Here is a 21668-nt window from a genome sequence, read left to right on the forward strand (position 1 = left end):
TCTCCCGCCCCCTTCCTCCCTTCCCGCCCCCCGCCGGTCAGCCAACCCCCTCTGCAAACTGCTCACTGCTGAGCTCGGCCAGGACCGTGATCGCGCAAGGGGGCGCCACGCCCTTCTTCCTCCGTGGCCTATGTGGGTCTATGTCGCCTGTGCCGTGGCGGGAAGGGAGAGACTTGTGTTTCCGTTTCATAACCGACCATTTATCGGCCCTTTTTCTCGCGTGTCTCCTTCGGGAAAACCCAATGAAACCGGTTCGCGAAACTAGATTCTTTGCTGCGGTTAAGCCCACTGAAGGGTGCCCCCCCGGGGGTTCCTCGTGGCACCCCGCGTGGGAACGTCGATCACAAAAACGCTGGACAACGTCTCAAGACGAAAAGATTTTGAAATTGGAGTCTCAACCGGTCCAGATTTCCGGTGTCGCGCGAGTCGACGCGGGAAAACGCGCCTTGCGCGATAGTGGACGTTCCGCGATCGATGCAAGTCCTTATACGTTCGCGTGGAAACGTACCTCGTTGAAAATCAACAACAGACATGATCTCATATCGGAATGACGATTGAATTCTCAATAACTTTAATTCCAACTGATTTAATCAGCAATTAACTCGACCGGTTGAATTACTCATTGTATAATTTAATGTTATAATTGTTTCCGATCTAATCCTTTTTTTTCCTTTTTTTTTTATTTTATTAAATAACAATTATTTTATATCTACACTAAAATAAAAATTATGCTGAACTACATCTTGTATTTGATTAAATCAATCATTAATTAACTTAATCAATGATTAGCTCAGTAGAATTGTTTATTGCAAAATGTTCAACTAGGCAAGTCATCTTTTAATCTCTATTTCTACATATTGAACTACAAAAGTTAGTTCTATTCACGGTTGTTGAATACCAAAAGTATTGCTTGGTGAGTTAATTGAACTACTCTGTGTTCGCAATCGGCTCTCGGATGAATAAAACTGAATCGTGTCGAGTGAAACGCAATTTTTATTTGGAAATTTTATTTAAAGATAGTGCGCACGGAAAGATGGTAAAAAAAAAAAAATGCGATGGTAATCGCATTTTCGGTATTGGCAAGGATCGACCCATCGCCAACGACATTAAATAATTACGAAGCAAAAATGGTGTGCATCGCAATCTTGATATAAAAAAAAAGAAAGAAAGAAAGAAAAGAATTGAGAACTTACTTGAATATCTTATAAATATCTATGTATACCACAATGTGTGTTAACTGCCGCGTTTTAATCGCTAAATCCTTATAAAGACGGCAAAGACCACTCATGATGTTGCACACTTAAAACTTAGTAATTAACTTAATTAGAAATAATTGCTCTTACTATCCCTTACAATTTGTACTGTCGCGTTATTGCGAATATTATGACTCACACTCAGCTTTGGGGTAACTTTTGAAGTGTCAGTCTTGCACGTGATGCTACCAAATCTGTTATTTACATGACGCATACACAGGCAAACTCTCTCTTTTTGAAGGGAACCTCTGAGCTTTCCTTAGTTACTTCTGTCCATTCTTTTTAACTCCTAATTTTTGATCGATCTCTCACGTTGTTAAAGAGATATATATGTATATATGAAATTGCTTCTTTTTCTTTCAGAGTACATTACTCGGGTAACTACTACAGCAAGGCCATATAGTGAAGATATTTATATATAGGCGTAACTGTGGAACACTATCGGGCCGACACCCATGAGTTTTCCTGCTTGACCCGATCAATCGTGCAATCTTCTTAATCATTATAAATTATTAAATGTATATACAGCGTTCAACGCGTTTAAATGGTGACGGAAACGGTTTCCGTTTCGTGTGTATTAAATATCGGCGCGTATGTATGAAGTGTTTCGAGATCGTTTCATTGAAAATCTATTACAAAAGCGTTAAATAATCGCTCTATTAACAATTATAGTTACAGGTGCTACGACAAATCGCGCCAATTTTTACGTTTATCGTTAACGGTAATCGAAGGCACGTATTGGAGAAGATTGTGGCTCGTTCTTGCTACTGCTTGAACGATTTTACGAATGTCTTGTGAAAAGGAACCTTGGCGCGATCAATTCCTAAGCTAGTCTTCCGTGAACGCGGAATCTGTATAAACACGTGTAGTCTAGTTGTCCGTGATTGCTGTGTATCCTCAATTCTATGTATTCGTATGGTTTATTGACTTCTGTATTCTGCGTAAAAAAAATTAAAGATTACTGTGCTTAGTTCTAATAAATCTAATCAATAAAATAAAAACATGTATAGAAATAAAACACAAATAAGGCAACTTATATGTGTTAAAAGAAAAGTAAATTTATTAAAGAAAATATTAAAAATAAATTTACCTGAACTGGAAAATATTGCAAACTTTCATCGGAGTACGTGAATTCGTACTCCCCGAACATCACTGGCTCAAGATCATTCTCATTCAATAATCCCTACAGCAACAAGAATATTTAAAAAAATATTATGTTTAATAAACGAAAGAAATTAAATAGTTCACATACCCAGACGTTGAATTTTCTGGGCGCACTCGACATGTTTTCATTTGGTAAAATCAATTTGGACACATGCTCCAGAGTGAAACCAGTTACATAAATAAAACTTCGCAATTGTATCAGGAGGTATCCGGGAAAATCTTGGAAGGCCCAACAAACGCCAGGTTGTATCGGATTTCCCTGTATTACTGTCCGCGGATTATTGCTTTCATAATATAATGTGAAACCGAATAAACTGAAGGCTCTCGACTTTATGTCATATCGCTGAGTGCATCGCGTGCTAATAATCTGACCGCCTGTACGGTGAATAAAGCTCTTTATTATAATATTCTATTCATCAGTTATTAATGATTTATTGGCACGATACAATACCTGCCGTTTCCAAAGCATAATCTACTTGACCCGTTTTATCAGCATCATAAATTCGCAAAACTTCCTTTACTATCTTGCGTATATGCTCGTCCGAAGTATGAACATTTGCATTATCAAGAACTTTTTGAGCTATAAAAATATTCGTAATATATTCTCGATATTAATTAATACATGACATTCAAATATATTTTAAATATATCTTCAAACCTTCTCTGTTATGAGATGCAAGTAAATTCTGCAAATTTTGCCCGAGATCTTCTTTCAAAATACCGGAAGGAAAGTAGCTAAGTAAAATTTTTTCTACGTGCTTTTCTATGTCCTGATTTATGATGGATTCTGCATTAGCGTTACAACAAGATTTTAATTCTGAGTACAGTTTGCGTAATTCTTCAAATTCATCTTTAATAACTTTAAGTTCGCTGTATGCTATATTTTTTAATTCGCTGACACCCAACTTATTTTCCACATTAATAATTTTATCCTGGAAAGATAACTACTGTAGAAGAGAGATCTTCGTAATTATTCTTAATAATATATGAGCGCGAGCGTAACATAGCAGATTGATCTACCATGCCAGAGGTCCTTCAATTCTGGTAGGAATCAAAATGTTTACGCTCGTGTCTCCTCTCGGAAAAGACGGACAACTTTACGAGAGTATCCTTGCCCATAGAAACACCTCTTGAAAAATTCGCCATTCGAAATCGAATTTGTTAATTAAAACTGTAGATTTACTGTCGGTTTAGGTAGGTAACTCCCATATACTTGTGGCAATTGAATAATCAGCGTTCACATCACAAGCATATGAGAGAGGTGTAACACAGGCCAGAGACCTAACGTACGAAGAAATAATAATAGAAATTCATAGACTTACATCATACTCCTTCCGGAAATCGGCATCGCTTTGTTTACGATCTTCTACAGTCCGAGTAATATTAATAAGATAATCCTACAAAATGATATATAAGTAGGTCATGAAACACAAAATATATATAACTGCAAAAAATTGTATATTTATACCATTTGATGTGTCTGTCTATTCTCAAGCATTTCTATCCTGTTGACCAAATCAGCTTTGTTAACTAAATTTTCTTTAATTATTTCATTGTCAGTCAATATTTTTTCAATAATTTTATTTTGATGATCTTCCCATTGTACATTATTTAATGATTTTTCTATTGCTGTTTCAGTCACAGTTTTAACGTCAGAGAGAAGCGACAAACATTGTACTATACACCAACCACCTGAAACAAATTTCATATTCATAAACATTTCAAATGCGATTATTGCAATCTCCTTCTCCTGTTACTTTATTGAACTTGTTACAGCGTTCCAATAGAAAGTTAGTGCCACAAATCTGTCCAATTATTAAATTTACAATCACAGAGATCTCAAATACATCTTAAATTTTAATGGCACAGAACGATTACAATGATGCAATTGTTCAAAATGGAACTATTATACAATATGGTAACTGAGAGAAGGATAGACGAAGAAACTCACCGTTCAGATGATACCGATCGCGATCACGATTCCAAGTATTTCAAGCACAACACACTCCGACTTTTTAACGCCCACAGTAGAGTAATCCTCCCCCATCCTTCTCCCACAATAAAATTTTTATTTTTTGATTTTTAGATTAGGTTCGTTAAATGCTCAATTGTGACACTATGACGCTATATCACTCTAATGGACTGTATTCAAAAGACTACTAATATCATATACATGAAAAATATTTTATTAAGTATGAACGTGTTTTTACAATACAGATATTATCTAACGACAGTAACTGTTACATCAAAATATTGTTATATCTTTGAAGCGTGTAAAAATGAAACCAATACATGTGTGGTGGTTAACTGAAAAAAATGTTATTTCATTTAATAATTCGGTTAAATTATATATTATGTATTTTATAATAATATCTATAAGATTAAATATTGTAAAATATAAAATATTTAATAAAATATATATAATGTGTAACAGAAAAATGACTAAAAGTAATATGACCAGTTAGTTCATAAAATATAACACAGTACATGACCAGTTAGTTCTTGACATATATTATAACACAATATATAATATGTAAAATATATAGATCACACACACAATATATATATAATTGTGCGTAAAATATATCGATAAATATCTATATATCTTCACACAATAAAGTATTAATCTGTTAATAATCAAACAATAAGCAAAGTATTGATAGACAATATATGCATATATCGTGTAAAGAATATTTCATTATATGATTTAAATAAGTAAATCATAAGGTATTCATAGTCGATTCTTATTCAAGACCGTTTTAAAGTTCAGTCTTAAGATGTCACAAATCAATCAGAGATATTCATAGTCCGTTCTTATTTTAAAATCGTCTTAAGTCATGTCTTAAAATGCTAATGCAACCTTTTAATTGACTTATGACATCTTAAGACAGTCTCAAATATAAGAATCGACTATGAATATCGGCCAGAGAATCATATTAACATCTTAAGACATTACTTAAGATGATCTTGAATAAGAACAGATTAGGAATACTGGCTATAGAATTTTTGAAATAATATTATACAATATATTATATGATAAATATATACGCAAAAGTATTAAATATGTCAAAATAGTAAACAATTAGGAGAATTATTAAGTAGACATTCTATTATAGCATTATCAAAATTTTGTAGTAATGTGGCAACAAATAATGGTGATGTATACTGATTTTATCATAGAATAAAAAAATAAAAACAATGTTAAATCACATACAATTATTAATTTGAGGAATAAATGGATGAAAGAGGTATTCATATTCTAAAAATATTATATGAAAATTTTTAAGAATATCTTTTTAAGAAAAAATATACTATCAATTGCAAAATTGCAGTATAATAAAATTTTGCTTTCATCATATATAATTTTGTAAAAAAATACGGATATTTATACCACTTTCATCCATTTGGATTAAATTATTATATTTAGGATTATCTTGAAAACTTTTCAATTAATCACCACTTTATATTCCACCCAATAGGAGGCATTTCAGGCAAAGACACGTTCACACTCGGTAAGAAGTGCATGAAATAATTTTTAAGATCTGCAAGGTATTTTATAAACGATTCAAAGGTAAAAGACATTAAGTTGCTTATATTGTTAAAGATGTGATAAGTCGTCTCAATGACACCATATTGGACATTGCGCAGAGAGTCCGCAAAAGTGAAATAATGCCTCTGCGCGATGTAAGCCCCTGAAACAAAAAAAATACGAAAGCCAGGATAGGTTTATGCGTCTTTCAGGTCCCACGAAAGACATTGGTCTGACTGTGTTTGGATCGGTTTAGATTTCATGTCGATTAATAAAAATGGAATTCAGTGATGTCTCTGATTCAGTGATGTCTCTGATTTTCTTTTATATTCCTTCAACAAAATGAAGAAACTCACCAAACAAAAGAAGTAACGGTAAAAGTGTGATCCATAGAATCCTTGGGCTTTTCTCTTGTAACCACTTCCTAATGCCAGTAAATCGACTCAACAGCCAAGCATCGAGTACAAGCATTCTGACAAAGAAAAAGTACATATTGTGCGTATAACGATCCAAAGTTTGCCACAACGAGCTCCATTTGGATTCTAGAAACAGCAAAGTAAGAAACTTAGTTAACAGACATATTTAATACGCTACATAACATAAAAGATAATTATTGTATTACATTCAATTATATATTTTTATATAATTTTATTAAATATTATTTTTTACTGTATTTATAATTTTTTTATAAAAGATAATGTTTTTTGAATATCATTAATACCATTGGATGAGCGATAAGCTTGTGAAACATAATACTGTCTTTTCCCATTCGTTTTAAACTTGAAGAATTCGACAGTTTTCCTGAAGCAGGTGACAATAAAAGTTATAAAATATGTGAACCATTGCACGACCCTCCAACTTTGATTAGTTTTGACCGATGATTTTACGTAAGTATCATCCAAATCGGTATCAGAATCAGCATGAGATGATGCATCATACTTTCCAATTGGAGTATTCGCCCACGATAAGTAGCTGTTGAAATAAGATTGCATTAATTTAATTTTATTTCAATAAAAGTTTTATTTTAATAAATGAGAAAAAATAAAAAATACCTTGACCGAAAATTTGAGGAACATCTTGGATCCGAATAAATTATTTCTTTGTGACTTGTGTATTGTTTTACGTGTGTCTTCTTGTACAAAGTCGTTTTTGCAGTAGAATTCGACATACCCGCACGTGACATGTCGCAATTATCCCCGAACTGCAAAATTTACGTATAGTTTTAAAACGCAATATCATGATACATCAAGAAAAATAAGAGAACAATAGTTCAAGATAACAAATACATACCGAATGAATTAGAGAGGTGGTCTCTTTCAAATCAACCGTGTCCATATCGCTAATTCCGCTTTCTGTCGTTCCTCGCGAAGCTTGACTTAAATTTCGATGACTTGTTTGAGATATGGTACTTCCGTTGTTGTTTACATGTATAGGCCGTCTCGACATATTGGGCATAGCTAATATACCTGGGGCGATCTCGTAACGACACTGAGACGTTGGCGAATACGTATAATCTGTCTTTGGAAAAACGCTAAAACATTCACGAATAATTTGATTTTTCGCACAAATAGTACACATGCAAATTGTTCATTTAATTCCAATACTATTTATTAGCACCAGTAACTTGACCTACACCCTATGACTAATGGTAATTAAGACATGCTATTATTTATAAATGTTTGTTTCTCCAACGGAAGGAATATATCTTCAAAATAAATAACATTGAATCAAACAAACGTAAGTCACAGGAAGAAGAATTCGTTATTGGCACAATGATCGTATTCAGCGAACTCAACTGTTACGGAGTGGATCCATGAGCGCTTGCTGTTATTGATGTATTCTTCTAGATCGTCTAATAGCAGTGAGCGCTCACGGATCCGCCCCATAAGTTGTGTGCTGAACGTGATTAATCATTTAATTCAAAAGTTGTCGTTAAAAACAGGAAACGTACAGTATATACAGAATAAAACTTAAAATAGAAGAGCGCTAGTGTGACATGATAGACAGCGCACTGATCTATCATGCCAGAGATCTCGGGTTCGATTCCAATAGGAACCAAAAATTTATGCTCTCGTGTTTCCTCTCGCAAAAGGCCGGCAATCTCCTGAGATCATCTTTGCCTACAGAAACACCTCTCGAAAAATTCGCTGTTCGGAACCGGCATTAAAACCGTACGTCTCATATGCTTGTGGCAATTGAATAAGCAGTGTGTGCATCACAAGCATATGAAAGAGATGTAACATAGGTCAGAGGTCTTAACATAAGAAGAAGTGTTTCTTCTTTACATAATAAAAATGATGTGGATCTCAAATTTCCGCAAAAAGATGTGGATTTCAATTTTGATGTCACGAGTGATTTTTGGTTTTCGCAATGGATTTGTATTAACAAAAACTATCCCGTGATTTCAAAATTTGAAATCCATATCTATTTGTGGAATTTGAGATCCATATCATTTTTGTGGAAATTTTATGTATTATATAAAGAAGAAACACTTCTTTTTCTTTTTCTTCTTCTTCTTCTTTTTCTTTTTACGTTAGGCCTCATGATACATAAAATTTCCGCAAAAATGATTAGGATTTCAAATCTCCACAAAAGTTTTGCCTGACGGAACCTAATTACGGATCGGATGCGTTTGCTCTTAAAATCGTAGTGAAAAAAAATGGCATAATTCAATCTGGAATTAAGTTCCATCAGGCAAAAACTCTTTTTGCAGAAATTTTTAGATCCACATAATTTGGAAATTTTATGTATTATGTAAAGAAGAAACACTTCTCTGATAATTAAAATTGTACTTATAAAATTGCAAACTTAAAATATTCGTACTTCCACCATTCACCAGCCTGCTTGTAAATCTCATAGGCGGATCCTGGCCTACTTGGAGGATCTTCCCTTTCTCCTTCTTCTGAAGAGTAGTCACTGGTAAATACTCTGCGTGGTGTAACACTTCTGTGTCTTCGTTCTGCTTTCTTATCAGATGCATCCTCCTTACTTTCACTTTGACCATTGACAAATATTTGCCTTTTGGCTCTTTGACGTTCCGACCGGCGTTCTGCCTTTTTTATGGTGACGACAGAACCTTCGGACTTTGTGCTTTGATTATCCGTTAGACTTTCTGTGACAGATCCCTCCTTATTCTCTTCTATGGTTTCCATGTTCTTTTCATGCGTCTTTACGCTGCCAGTTCTATAGTCATATAAATACAAATGATGAAAGTATAACTTGTCTATAATCATTAACAGCAAATACTTTTATGTTTAGGTTGATTACTTACAATGATCTAGAGCCAGATCTTCTACTACTGGTTACTTCTCCAGGCGTGTGAGATCTCTCCCGGCTCCAATTTCTAAGATCATAATGACGCTCTGTCACCTCTGGGTCTTGCTGCGAACGATTTGGAACCATAGGTGTATGGGAACGTGATCTGCTTCTGCTGCGAAGCTCATAGTGATGCTGCTCGTTCTCCATTCTTCTATGGAACAAACAAGAACACTGGGTCGTAATGAAAATCGTTTCTCTTAATAACTAATACTACGACCTTCCGACAAACAGTACGGACGATCAAAGGTTATCGCTCGCTTTTAGGAAAGAATCACAGGGGCCGTTGGGGGGAACATATGCCCGAACATATATCGCCTAAAAATAGCACCTCTCCCCGAAGGACACGACCGCGATCCTTTTTACTAAATCCCGGTTTCTACCCTCTCCTCGCCGCGCACTCCTCGTCGAGAGCTTCGCGGATGAACACGCGGTGGTGCCGTCGACTTCGCGGGCCACGAGAATTGACGAGAATCACGTCGCTCGAGACCGCTCAGTCACGTTGCGAGTTGCAATCCGCGCGGCAACTCGACTCTCTCGGAGGAAGGAACCGACGGAGCGTCCTACAAATCTCCCATCAACGTCGAGGACTGGCCCGCTCCGGCGGGTTGGCCCACCACGGTGAATTGTACGTGACACCGCTATTTATAGAAAACTCACCGTTGTCGCGCGCGCGGCGACGCTAACGGGAGTCGGGACGCGCAACGATGACGACGAGATGTACCTCGCGTTGCGCAACACGCGCGACGCGCGAAGACCGCGGACGCGTTTCACATAAGAAAAAGAAGGAAAGAAAGAAAAAAAAATTTAACGTACCCCGCTAACCCCACTAGCCCCACTGTACGCGTGGGAGTACGCAAATCGTTCTGTTAACGCGTAGAAAACGCCAAGTGCGTGCGCATTTTGCCTGATGATTCATACTTACTTAATTCTGTTTACTGACAGGAGAGAGGGAGCACGACATCGTCATTTTCGTCCGACGTTCTTTTCTTTCCTCGATTTTACCGCTAATCTACGCCGACTGATCGCGGAGCGGAAGACGCGCGTCGCTTTCTGCTTCCTAGCCTAAATTTAAATCGTAGTTACGTAGATCCACGTAGATCTTTATTGATCCGTAAACATGACTAAACTGGACTAAGCGAGAATCGCGCGTAATGTGTAGAAACTACAGAATGCATGTAAATGTATACCGGTGTTGAAACACTTGTAAAAAAAAAAGGAAAAACAATGATAAAAAAAATGCAAAGCGGCGATACGGATAGACAGGAAATAATGAAAGAACAGGAAGACCTTCATATTTAAAAAAATTCAGGAATTTCCATTCGATTGTGCCTACAACGCAATTCCTGGTAATCCTGATCACGAATGAATTGAACGTTTATATTGAATGGAACCATATTTTTTTCCTCTACAACGCGAGTAGAACAATGATCTAAAAAAAGAGAGGAATAAATTGATCGTCTCTTTATTTCAGTAAATGTTCTTCGGCGAAGGAAGGAATCCGCTTTGTAAGAATCGCGTAGGATAAAATACAGGGAGACGTATGATTTCTGTATTATTGTAGTCTTGATAATTAACTACGCCTTGAAGGTGCAATTTGACTTTTGAAAGCCGCATAAGTATTGCACTACGCTATGCAGAGAGCCGTCCGTTTCGTACACAGGTGTCATTCGGTGCCATCGTGTTAATAAAATAAATAGGTTATGAGTGTAACTGTAATACCAGTTAACATTGTATATACAATAACACCTAATATATATAAATTTAAATGTGAGTATAATAGGGTATGTCATGTAAAAATGTATAATATATAATTTTCTAAGCTGGGTAGTTGCAAAAAGAGACAGGAAGAAAGGAAGATTTCTTAACCTCTAAAGAATCTCTTTCTCTTTTGGATATTTTATGATAAAATTACAAAATAAATTGTACACCTGGACTATCGAGACGTTTTGTTTTGCGAAGTAGATTACTTCTTTATTAACAGGCCATGTCAAATCATTGACATTGTTCATGATTGACAGATTATGTCGGACTTGGAGTTGGGATTGAAGACAGGACGAAGGAGTTATGAGGAAATATTAAAGCAGCGGCAGGATGAAGGATATAAAACCGCAACGACAAACGAACAGGTAGCTTTCTTCACCAAAGTGAAGCAAACTCATTACCTACGTTTATGTTATTTTATTTTTATTCATTACTCGTTGAATACTGCTATTCTGTGCCATAGTTTTAAAATTTATAAAATACTTGTAAGCTGTAATTGTACAATTTATGCACAAACAGCTGCAGAGGCTCATATAGGTATTTTTATTTGACTTATTCTTGGGGAATCACAAATTACTATTGTGTTTTATTTTAATTTAAAATTTGTACAACCTCTTTCCACTGTATATCTTTTTAGGCTCGTGTCGAGGAGATTGTGCTCAAGTTTTACCGATCATGCAGAGAAGGGGATCCTGTTTTACTTAGGCCCAAACACATTCAGTTCTTGAAGAAAGCAATCACTAATTTAAATGACACTTACGAGGTATCCACTACTTTTAATATCAAACAGCATATGTGTAATATTGGCTGCTTTGCAACTATTGTAAAATTCTTTAACGCAGCCATTATTTTGGAGATAATTGAGGAAAAATATCGTTCTGCTTGTAACAAGAAACTTAGTATTTGTACTAAGTATTTTACTGAGTATTTGTACTGAGTATTATTTAACTGAATATTTGTAACAATACCCTATAGTGTTTGGACTCCAGTAGACCATGGCTATGCTTCTGGATATTGCATTCACTTGCGATATTAGGAGAACGATTGGAAAGTGAGGAGTGTTCCCAGATAGCTGGCTTTCTGGCCAAATGTCAATCATCGACAGGTGGTTTCGGCGGAGGCCCAGGACAATATCCACATTTAGCATCTACATATGCAGCAGTGAACGCATTATGCACTATTGGTACACAAGAAGCATACGATGTGATAGATAGGTAAATAATTCAACATAATTTTTTTCATAATAATGCTATTTTGTTTTAAAAACATTTTGCATATTTTTAAAATTTAGATAGACTTTTTTGCTTAAAAATTAAAATTATAATTTCAGAAAGAACTTGAAACGGTTCCTAGCGTCCTTGCGCGGAGAGGATGGTTCTTTCTGTATGCATGAAAACGGCGAGGTAGACATACGTGGGGCATATTGTGCTCTTGCTGCCGCCAAGTTGACAAACGTGTACACGCCGGATATGTTCAAGGGTACCGCCGAATGGATAGCCAAATGTCAAACATGGGAGGGTGGTTTCGGCGGTTGTCCGGGAATGGAGGCTCACGGTGGATATGCATATTGCGCTTTGGCAGCTCTCGTAATGCTCGGAAAAACGGAGCTTTGTCATTTACCGAAGTTGTTGGTAAGTTCCTCTTTATGATTACAGTAAGATCTTCACGTTCACATCCTTACCATTCCACAGAGGTGGATTGTAAATAAGCAGATGCGTTTGGAAGGCGGTTTCCAAGGACGTACGAACAAATTGGTAGACGGGTGCTATTCTTTCTGGCAAGGTGGGACGTTCCCATTGATCGCCGCTATTTTGTCAACGCAGGTAAAGGGGTTTAACAATTCCGACCATTGGCTGTTCAACCAAGAGGCCTTACAAGAGTATATATTAACTTGCTGTCAGAATCCGCATGGCGGTCTTCTGGATAAACCGGGAAAGTATGTGTTCACACTCTTTCGCATCTGTAATTACTATAAATGTAATTTCACTGACGAGTAATTTTAATCGCGTTAATCACGTGATAACTTTTTTCTCTTCTTTTCTTAGAAATCGTGACATATACCACACATGTTATGTTCTTAGTGGATTATCGATTGCGCAAAACTCACCAATAAAATCGATTATCGGAAGAAGGCTCACGAATAAGGTAGAAGTGATCCATCCCGTTTACAACGTGGAATACTCCGCCGCGAAAAAGGCGCAGGAGTATTTTCCTACTTTACCGATACCAGCCGATTGATTCGTCTTAGTTATTTAAAATATATCTAATCATGTTTGTATGTTTTTCCTAAAAAGAGAAGATAAGAAAAAATATCTTAAAAAAAGATGAAGTTTATCTCAAACTGACCAATGATGCGCGCGTAAAAAGTTGTTTGTATATGAGAATCCATACTTGTGATATATAAAAAAAAGAGAACTTTATAAAAACCACGTTAATCGATCTTGATGCACATTATTGGATATTGAAAATTAAAAGGTCGCATTTTCCCTATCTTAGTTTTATCTTATGTTAATAAAGTTTATGAAGAAAATAATAATAATTTATTTACATCCTTATGATATGTTATCGTTGTTTGAAATTTTTTTAATTAACAATCATATGACCTCCGATAGTGTATAAGTGTAATAATAATGCAAACAGATCCAGAGGTAAAAGTCTATTGCAACATGTGATTTTACACATATAGATATATGTACATATATAAGGGTACGTAAATAATAGAATATAATTCCACATTGCTATATATAGTATATATAATTCAATATCTACTCAAGGAAATACTAGATGCAGAAAAATACATTTTTTTACATTAATATAAAAATTAACTTTTTAATGTTTGATTCAGAACTCGCTCGACTGAATTTTTTTTTCGATGATCAAATACCGTACACACTTTTATCTTACATGTAACATAACATTGCAACGGCTATTTATCATTCGGCATTTTGCACGATTGTAAATACGGCAAGATATCTTGTACATTGAGAACAAAATAAAGCCTAATCTGTGCTTTGTTTCTTGTTTTTCGTTTTTTATCTTTTTCCTTTCTGCCTCCTATATCTTCATTTTCCGGGTCGAAATAGATAAAGTTATTTAAATTTCGAAAGAAACAAGAAACATCTTATCATTATTTGTTGATCAAAACAGTTCGCAAAGAAAAAGGCAAGATGTAAAAAGCAAAAAACAGGAAACAAAAAGCACATTATAAATTAGGCTAAAATTAGAAGAGAATATTCCTAGATAACATGCGTAAGATATTCAAGATATTTTTAGATATTTTTTAAACATAAGATATCTAAAAGAGTTTTTTAGATATCTTACGCAACATAAATGTTATCTGGGTTCTAAATAGAGAATGTAATCTATAATGATATATGAAGGAAGTTTGTGATATTTCAATCTCTGCACCGTCCACTGCATCCCTTGCAGATTATTGTTGATTAACGCACGTATATATGCTATCACTCACATTACTGTTATAATACATGGCTTAAACTTTTTTTATTTATCAATAAATTATAAAATAATATCTATAAGACAAAAATCATGTCTTTCATGTTTATGAGCCTCGATCATTTTTTATACAATCTTATGATTATACAAATTTGAACGAAAAGTGAGATAAAGAATAATTTTCATTTACAATCAAGATATTAGTGATTAATATAAATGCGATTAATAATACGTACATGTATGATAAATGCTTAAAAATTGCAGTCTTCCGTTAGTTATTTTGATATAGCCAATTATTGCATGTAGTTATACGCATGGTTCAACGTAATTTCCTGGGAACAATCCAGTTATACCGTCCATTACCCCCTCCCACCATCCATCATCATTTTTCTTGAGTACGTAGATCACAGAACTCTCTTGAAAGCTTAATTCGTCTTCTTTATCCGCGTAATAATCATAAATAGCCACCACTGCAATTGCAATTTTTACATTATTACATATTGTATTACTAATATAATATATCTTATTACATTATCCATTTTACATATCAATTCATTTATTAAATGTTTAACAATACGACAGACAAAACTAATTCTGAGATTCTACCTTTTTCAATATAATTCTTTGGCACCCATCCGGGCAGGTCTTCCTCATCCGGCACTATTGGCATTATAGCACCAGATGGGGTTGGTCTGCCAAATTGTGGATGTTCCTCCTGCTCTGGTGGTGGTGGCGGTGGTAAAGGTGGACTATTTGCACCGCTACCACGGCTAATTTGATGCGATAATCTGTGTGGCAAGGTGTGATGGCCGGTATATTCAGACATATCGCCTAGCCCAACCAAAGGCGAAGGTGGAGCTGAGATAGCAAAAAAAGTATCAGTATCTCACAACAAATCATGAGATCAAACATTAAAATGAATATATCTTTATTATTTATAGTATGAATACAGCTTCATTATCAATATCGTTATTAATTATAATATTGTTACTTACGAGGCATACTGTTATGCTGCTCCTGCACATAACCCGCGGTAACGCTGGGCGGTGCTGGAGGTGGCGTTTGAGGATGATTCTGCAAGGGATGAACCGTTCCCACTTGCGGCATAGTGTGCTGATTGATGGTATTGGCATGCGCGTTATGATTGGTATTATGACTTGTGTGGGACGTGTTATGAGCATGCAATGGTAGAGTGCTATATCCTGGGCGATCTCGCCTGGGATGACCAAGCGGATAGTTGGGCGCGTAATGGCTAGGAACTTGAGGTGGAGCTACTGCTGGCGGAGTCCTATATTCGCGCGATCCTTTACTCAATGTTCCTATACACAAAGAATGTTATGGATTATTATTCGATGTATTAACAAGATTAACACATGTAACATCAAATGTGACAGATACAATAGTATAACATTTAGAAGCCAAAAGAAAGAAAAGACACACATGCAAGCAAGAAGCAGTAAATACCTTTGCGTTAGCGAAATGATTTTAATTTTTTTATAACCGCAACTGAAAAAGTACACCTTTACAAGTTTGTGTAGCACTCGTACAATTCTTAGCACTTATGTAGGGTGTCCCAGAGCATTCCTGGGACACCCTGTGCATACAGAATGTTTGATACAACTACAGATTGTTCTCTGTAAATGATGTAGAAGGAACAGGAAAAATGTTTCTGTTTGCAGCAACAACTGTCAAACATTCTGTATGTATATTATATATATTTGTATATATATACATATATAACTCTTACCAGTTCTCACTGTTTGAGGTGGTGTGGGTGGTTTGGTGGTAGGAGCAGGTCCTACCATCGCAGCACCTAATCCTGAACCTGTAGAAGTAGCTCCTAAACTCTGAACGCTGCCTTGACTACCTCCTCTCTGTTTGCTTCGCGGTGTACCGCAGCTACGTACACCATGTCCAATTTCATCTAAAATTGTATAATCAATGCTCTTCCTGACATACTTAATGGGTTTCTCAGGATTGGCAGGAGCGATGATTTTGTACTGGCGAGTTGTCATCTTGTTGGCTGTCAAGACGCCTATTTCCCTTCTGGCTACCTTTTCCTTGTGAATCATAACTGTCTGTGCGATGTGATTCATTTGACTTTCCATCTCAGCGAGCTGGGACGTCTGTAGGTCCAGTAGTTGAAGAAAATTATACGCCAGCGTGTTTATTTGATATGCAACGCTGGCTAAGGACTGTGTGGTATAATTCTTCGTTTCCTCCAATGCAATTCTCTTGTTTTCTGCTTGGAAATAATTGGCTTCGCAATATTCTGCCACTCTCTCCAGATTCGTGTGGCTGTCAGCCAGATTGTTCCTACCCTCAGGAATCTCATGTCGCAGGAGTGCCGCTAATTCTGCCATGACTTCGGAATCACTACCCACTCCTGACGACACGCAATAAGATCCTGATCCTTCTTAAAGGCAAGAGAGAAAAAAAAATACAAATATTACACGTGAAAGAACACCATAAGTAAAAATTAAATTAGTCTCGTAAAGCACAATATGTTATAAGAATAAAATATAAAGTAAAGCGATCATGAAGCCAAAAGTATATTTAATGACGGTTTTATAGCTCCGAACCAGTTGCTCTATTCCCACAAAGTAGGATCACTGCAATTGTTTTCGAGATGGAAGATATATTAATTTCCAACAATGAGAATTTGGCACCTTTCTCACGAAACAAGAGATAGTCGAGAGGATGGAAAATTAGATTATGACAGGGGCGGCGTCTGAAGGGAAATAGGAAACAAGATGGACAGACCGACACATGCACGCACGGCACATGTACACAACACCGTCTGATTGGTAAAGTGTTCCCAATTGACGCGACGACGGTGCGTAACAACGATCTAGAGATTAAAAAAAAGAAATAGAAAATCAACTAACGGTACTCAGCCATTATTTGCAACTACCAGCTACTAGCAGCCTCATTAATTCATAATTACCGAGCTCCCGAAATTCATGTAAAAAAAGAGCGTACGGAGGTATAAAACAGTATAAAATGGCCGCGACACGTGCGCGCGCGAGCGATGTACAGTGATGCATAATCGAGTCACTGCGATGCATCGCACAGTCGCGATACAATCGATATCGTCGAGTCCGCTTTTTTTTTGCAGCTACAATCTGCGCGTTTTTTCCAAATTGACGGCGATATCTAAATGTATATTTGTCGTGATTAAAAAAATTAATATTATATTCTAAATTAAAATTAAATTTTAACGCGTGAATTTCTACAAGATCGCTGCGGTGATTGGTGGATCTTGAACGAGAACCGCGATCACGTGACTGGAAGATCGCGGGGTGACCGATGAATCGATTGCGACGCTCACGAGATATCGTGCGAATTACAAACGTAACGCCACTTATATTATAAATACATCACGATTTCGGCTCGATGTCCGAACGCTGTGCATTTCAGTGTACTGTAGGTGTTTTACGTGGTTTTACAGAGGATATGGATTCTTCTGTGCTCCTGTGAGTGTTTCCGGTTCGCAGCTCGAGTCCGGTGCGACAATCGTGTTCGCCCGCTCGTGTTCTGCGTCCACGTCCGCTCTAACTTTATCGCATTGCATTCGCCGTAGGCGACCGATCGACGGACATCTGAGCCGGTTGCAGTTTCGGTAAGTACGATTCTTCCGACAACGCGGAAACGCACCTTCACGCCGAGATTCCCCTGGTCAGCGGATCGTTCTCACGGTATCTGCGTCGAAATCTGATTATCATGGAACTTAAGATTGTCCACCTACTGTTCGCAGATCAGCCAACTTGGCAACCAACAGGGCTCGAGGATTTTGAGTCTTGCTTGGCAGAATGGTCTCCAAATGGTCGAGGCAATCGATTGTTCTGAAAAGTGGCCCACAAAATAATATCCGCTTAAAATACGCCTAGAGAGATTGACTTACGGAAGTACGAGGACGTATTATTTGATTGGTTTTGATATCCACAAGAATGGACAATCTGTTGAAAGAGCTGGAGGCTCTGAAAATTAGAGGTGATTTTTTTGAGGATAATTCCTCGTGGACACCATGCGTAGACTTGATTCAGAAGAGTTTTGTACCACAAAGAACAGTTGGGGCAGAGCGTCCGTGTGAGGAGAAAGATTTTAGAGAATATAGGCTCGTTGTAGAAAGAAACTTGCATAACGTCAGGTCTATGTTGCAACATATTTCTAGCAATTCCAGAGAGAAACACTTGCAGCTGAGCAATGCCACAGGGATAGTTAGAACGTTTGGTATGAATCTGCTGCTGCTCATTGGAGAACATAGTGAAAAGAATATTTGGAACACAGCTGAGTGTGTTTCTATTTCCAAAGAATTACTTGCTAGTTTCTGTGACCTGTACGTCTGCCAAAGTATTTCTCAATTTTTGTCAGAGAATGAGAATTTGCATAACTTGTTGCTGATGTTAAGACCTAAATTATTAAAAGATAGCTGGAAAACTTATCCATCAGCTGTAGCATGTTATAGATGGTTTTTACAAGAGGCAGAAGTAAGTTCAGTTTTATTTAGATCTTATACAGTTTATTATTTATATTTATAGTTATAGTATTTCGAGTTTATAATTATTGAAAAAATCTGGAATTTTCAGATTTTTATGAAATTTTATTGAGAGTTGGAAAAATTTTTGAAATTTTATTTTTAAATTTTGTTGTTTTTTGAAAATTTGTTTCTTTAATCGTTTTTCTTTGATGCAAAGAAATGCAAAATATTGACAATTAATTAATAAGTATGACATACACATATTTATATATACATATCCATATATTCTTATTAAAAATATAAGTCTTATTAAAAAAGATAACAATAAAAAAGAAAATATTAAGCAACTCATTGTGATAAATTTTTCTTGTATTATTTCACTGTTTCAATTATAAAAAAATGTTATAGTGTCAGTCTCATAGAATTCTTGTTTTTTGCCAATTTTCAATATATATTATTTTGTATTACTTACAATCTAATTTATTTCAAAGTAGCATTAAAAGATTTTCTAGTCTTTTATCTGGAATTTTGAATAAAATATCTTGAAAAGGGAATTCTACAAAACACTAAACATTCTGTTTTACACACACACACACACACACACACACACACACACACACACACACACACACACACACCATAAAACTATTGGGTGGATCCATATATTCGTTCGGTTTTTGAAGGTAAAATGAAACAAGTTTTTTTCATACAAAGAATTTTAATCAATGATATGATTCTCCGTTTTTGCACTACTAACAAAAACCGAACGAATATATGGATCCACCCAATATAATATATATACATATCATTTTGATTATATATATATTTATATATATATATTTTTGATTATTTATATATTTTTTCTTCCACAGAAACCAGTTTTATTTAATTATATCGGAGATGTCTTACCCACTGCATTAATTATTCTCGATGACTATTTTCACGATAATGTATTAATAGGCCTGGAATGTATTTATCAAATTATTCAGCATTCTTATATGGTATATATATATATATATATATATATAGAATTTATTCTCACGCACATGTAGTGTGTCTTATACTATATTATGTATATTATGTATATTTAATATGTATTCATTTAACAAATATTTTAGAAAAAAGGACTGATAGATTCTGGTTATGCTAAACTGATTTATCATGCCTTGCAACTTTTAACTCATCAAAAGGAAGCAAAATACATTATTCCTTTGTATTCCTGTATGGCCAGTCTTTTAGCTACTATGGAACATTGGGATAATACCATAAATCTATTTGAGGTAATGCTATTCACAAGATTATCAGAAATCAATGTTCAGTCTTGAAATTATAATTTTCACTTTTGCAGTGGACAACACGTGATGAAGTTCTCTCAACTTTGATAGAGAACATGGAATTTGAGCAGAATATTGAATTACGGCATGTATATATGTTGAGTTTACCTCAACTCATTACAAATATAGGCTGTGCCAAATGGTGTGGAGCGCTCATTCGCATACTTACTGAATACTGCGAACATCACACAGATTTAAGGACGTTAAAGGCGACATTGGAGGTATAATCTTAAAATAGCATAATACGCCATACAATATAAAATAAATAAAACAAATATTAATCTCAGTTTGTATTTTCTTTATATTTAGATGGCAAAGACGTTCCTCTTAATGTTTCGTCTACGAATAGCTGCACATTGTGCCCCACTTTATACTGTATTCTTGAAGTTGCATTTCGATCTGATGGAGACACCAGTGTTCGATCGAGCGATCATGCAAAATCTGGAAGATTGCATTTGTATGTTGTACCAGCTATCACCGAATGTAGGCTATACGGTAATTAATGACGATCGAATGCGTTCGGTGCTCAACAGTAGTTTGCCAGTCGTATGTCAGGGTGGTGATATCAAATATTTCGAATAATTTACGAAATGCGCGCGTATTTGTATATATAGTGTATTCTATATAATGTGTGTGTGGAAAAAATGCGTTGATAGAAATATTATATTCTCGTGTAAACCTCTGTAGTTCAGAGATAAAAGTGAAACGTATTAGGTACTTAGATATTTTGTTTGTGATGTAAAAACACATTAATATACAATCATTTGTAAAGCAAACATTTTTTTGTCAGAATACATTTATTTTAATTATTCTTTAAGATATATATGCGATTGCAAAAAATTACGAGATTATGGTATACAACTTTTTGATTAATGGATTGATGATATAATTTGTGACTAATAATAAAATAAATTGTTGAATAATTATTGTGTAATAGCTGAAGAAATTATATATAGAGGATAGCAATTCTCCTCTATAACTTAGAAAACTAATATAACTTAGAAAACTCGATAGATTTTCTTTTAAATTTGAAGAATGGAAAGTAAAAGAGTTTATCTATTTGTAAATCTCAATTGACCGACTATTTAGTGAATACGGTTGATAGAATAATTTAAAAGATGCACGTGGGAAATAATTCTGATAAATAGAAAAAGCCGATTTCTTTTTTTGTGAAATGTACTTTTTCATTGTTACTGTACATAATATTTTATGATTTTATCCTATCTTTGTTTTTAGATAAATCCAATATTTTTCAAAAGCTCACAATAAAAAGCTTAAATTATGCACTTTAATTTTATTATATTTGTTTTTCAGAACTATAAAGCATTTATTTCATTGACGTTATGATATATATAAACCATTATGTTAAATTTATC

The 21668-nt window shown here is 35.4% G+C and overlaps 4 protein-coding genes across 20 annotated transcripts; 2 read left to right on the forward strand and 2 right to left on the reverse strand.

The window, feature by feature from the left end:
* Positions 1 to 975: 975 nt before the first annotated feature.
* Positions 976 to 13231, reverse strand: LOC105143938 (Protein unc-84-like protein A). Of its 7 annotated transcripts, none has more exons than XM_087414592.1 (14): positions 13133 to 13231; positions 9218 to 9415; positions 8770 to 9129; positions 7237 to 7477; positions 6999 to 7147; positions 6668 to 6918; positions 6303 to 6488; positions 3886 to 4109; positions 3740 to 3814; positions 3076 to 3349; positions 2869 to 2997; positions 2506 to 2792; positions 2344 to 2436; positions 976 to 2190 (listed from the first exon to the last, which is right to left on the reverse strand). In XM_087414592.1, exons 2-14 carry the CDS (start codon positions 9409 to 9411, stop codon positions 2077 to 2079), a joined length of 2577 nt encoding a protein of 858 aa, XP_087270718.1. In that variant the 5' UTR covers positions 9412 to 9415; positions 13133 to 13231; the 3' UTR covers positions 976 to 2076. The 7 variants fall into 7 exon arrangements, with proteins under 7 accessions (XP_087270718.1, XP_011050843.1, XP_011050842.1 ...); XM_011052541.2 differs by lacking the exon at positions 13133 to 13231 and adding an exon at positions 10187 to 10327; XM_011052540.2 differs by lacking the exon at positions 13133 to 13231 and adding an exon at positions 10078 to 10188.
* On the forward strand, positions 9754 to 13564 carry Fntb (Farnesyl transferase beta subunit). 3 transcript variants are annotated; one of them, XM_087414607.1, is made up of 8 exons: positions 10396 to 10610; positions 10736 to 11031; positions 11283 to 11390; positions 11663 to 11788; positions 12001 to 12239; positions 12356 to 12656; positions 12717 to 12961; positions 13071 to 13564. In XM_087414607.1, exons 3-8 carry the CDS (start codon positions 11286 to 11288, stop codon positions 13261 to 13263), a joined length of 1209 nt encoding a protein of 402 aa, XP_087270733.1. In that variant the 5' UTR covers positions 10396 to 10610; positions 10736 to 11031; positions 11283 to 11285; the 3' UTR covers positions 13264 to 13564. The 3 variants fall into 3 exon arrangements, with proteins under 3 accessions (XP_087270734.1, XP_087270733.1, XP_087270732.1); XM_087414608.1 differs by lacking the exons at positions 10396 to 10610; positions 10736 to 11031 and adding an exon at positions 9754 to 9889; XM_087414606.1 differs by having other exon boundaries at positions 10396 to 11031.
* Positions 13565 to 13666: 102 nt separating this feature from the next.
* On the reverse strand, positions 13667 to 17561 carry Abi (tyrosine kinase Abl). 7 transcript variants are annotated; one of them, XM_087414600.1, is made up of 5 exons: positions 17426 to 17561; positions 16226 to 16891; positions 15474 to 15797; positions 15085 to 15336; positions 13667 to 14948 (listed from the first exon to the last, which is right to left on the reverse strand). In XM_087414600.1, the coding sequence occupies exons 1-5, from the start codon at positions 17544 to 17546 to the stop codon at positions 14785 to 14787; spliced, it is 1527 nt and encodes a 508-aa protein (XP_087270726.1). In that variant the 5' UTR covers positions 17547 to 17561; the 3' UTR covers positions 13667 to 14784. The 7 variants fall into 7 exon arrangements, with proteins under 7 accessions (XP_087270726.1, XP_087270725.1, XP_011050837.1 ...); XM_087414599.1 differs by having other exon boundaries at positions 16226 to 16894; XM_011052535.2 differs by having other exon boundaries at positions 17367 to 17519.
* A 220-nt stretch (positions 17562 to 17781) lies between these two features.
* On the forward strand, positions 17782 to 21226 carry LOC105143936 (TELO2-interacting protein 2). Of its 3 annotated transcripts, XM_087414605.1 has the most exons (7): positions 17784 to 17954; positions 18062 to 18100; positions 18236 to 18968; positions 19831 to 19959; positions 20077 to 20238; positions 20307 to 20513; positions 20602 to 21226. In XM_087414605.1, the coding sequence occupies exons 3-7, from the start codon at positions 18429 to 18431 to the stop codon at positions 20872 to 20874; spliced, it is 1311 nt and encodes a 436-aa protein (XP_087270731.1). In that variant the 5' UTR covers positions 17784 to 17954; positions 18062 to 18100; positions 18236 to 18428; the 3' UTR covers positions 20875 to 21226. The 3 variants fall into 3 exon arrangements, with proteins under 3 accessions (XP_011050834.1, XP_087270731.1, XP_087270730.1); XM_087414604.1 differs by having other exon boundaries at positions 17784 to 18100; XM_011052532.2 differs by lacking the exon at positions 19831 to 19959 and having other exon boundaries at positions 17782 to 18100.
* The last annotated feature ends 442 nt before the right edge of the window (positions 21227 to 21668 follow it).

The sequence above is a fragment of the Acromyrmex echinatior genome, chromosome 16 (genome assembly GCF_024713525.1).
Source record: "Acromyrmex echinatior isolate Ae372 chromosome 16, ASM2471352v2, whole genome shotgun sequence".
In the NCBI taxonomy this organism is placed as follows: domain Eukaryota; kingdom Metazoa; phylum Arthropoda; class Insecta; order Hymenoptera; family Formicidae; genus Acromyrmex; species Acromyrmex echinatior.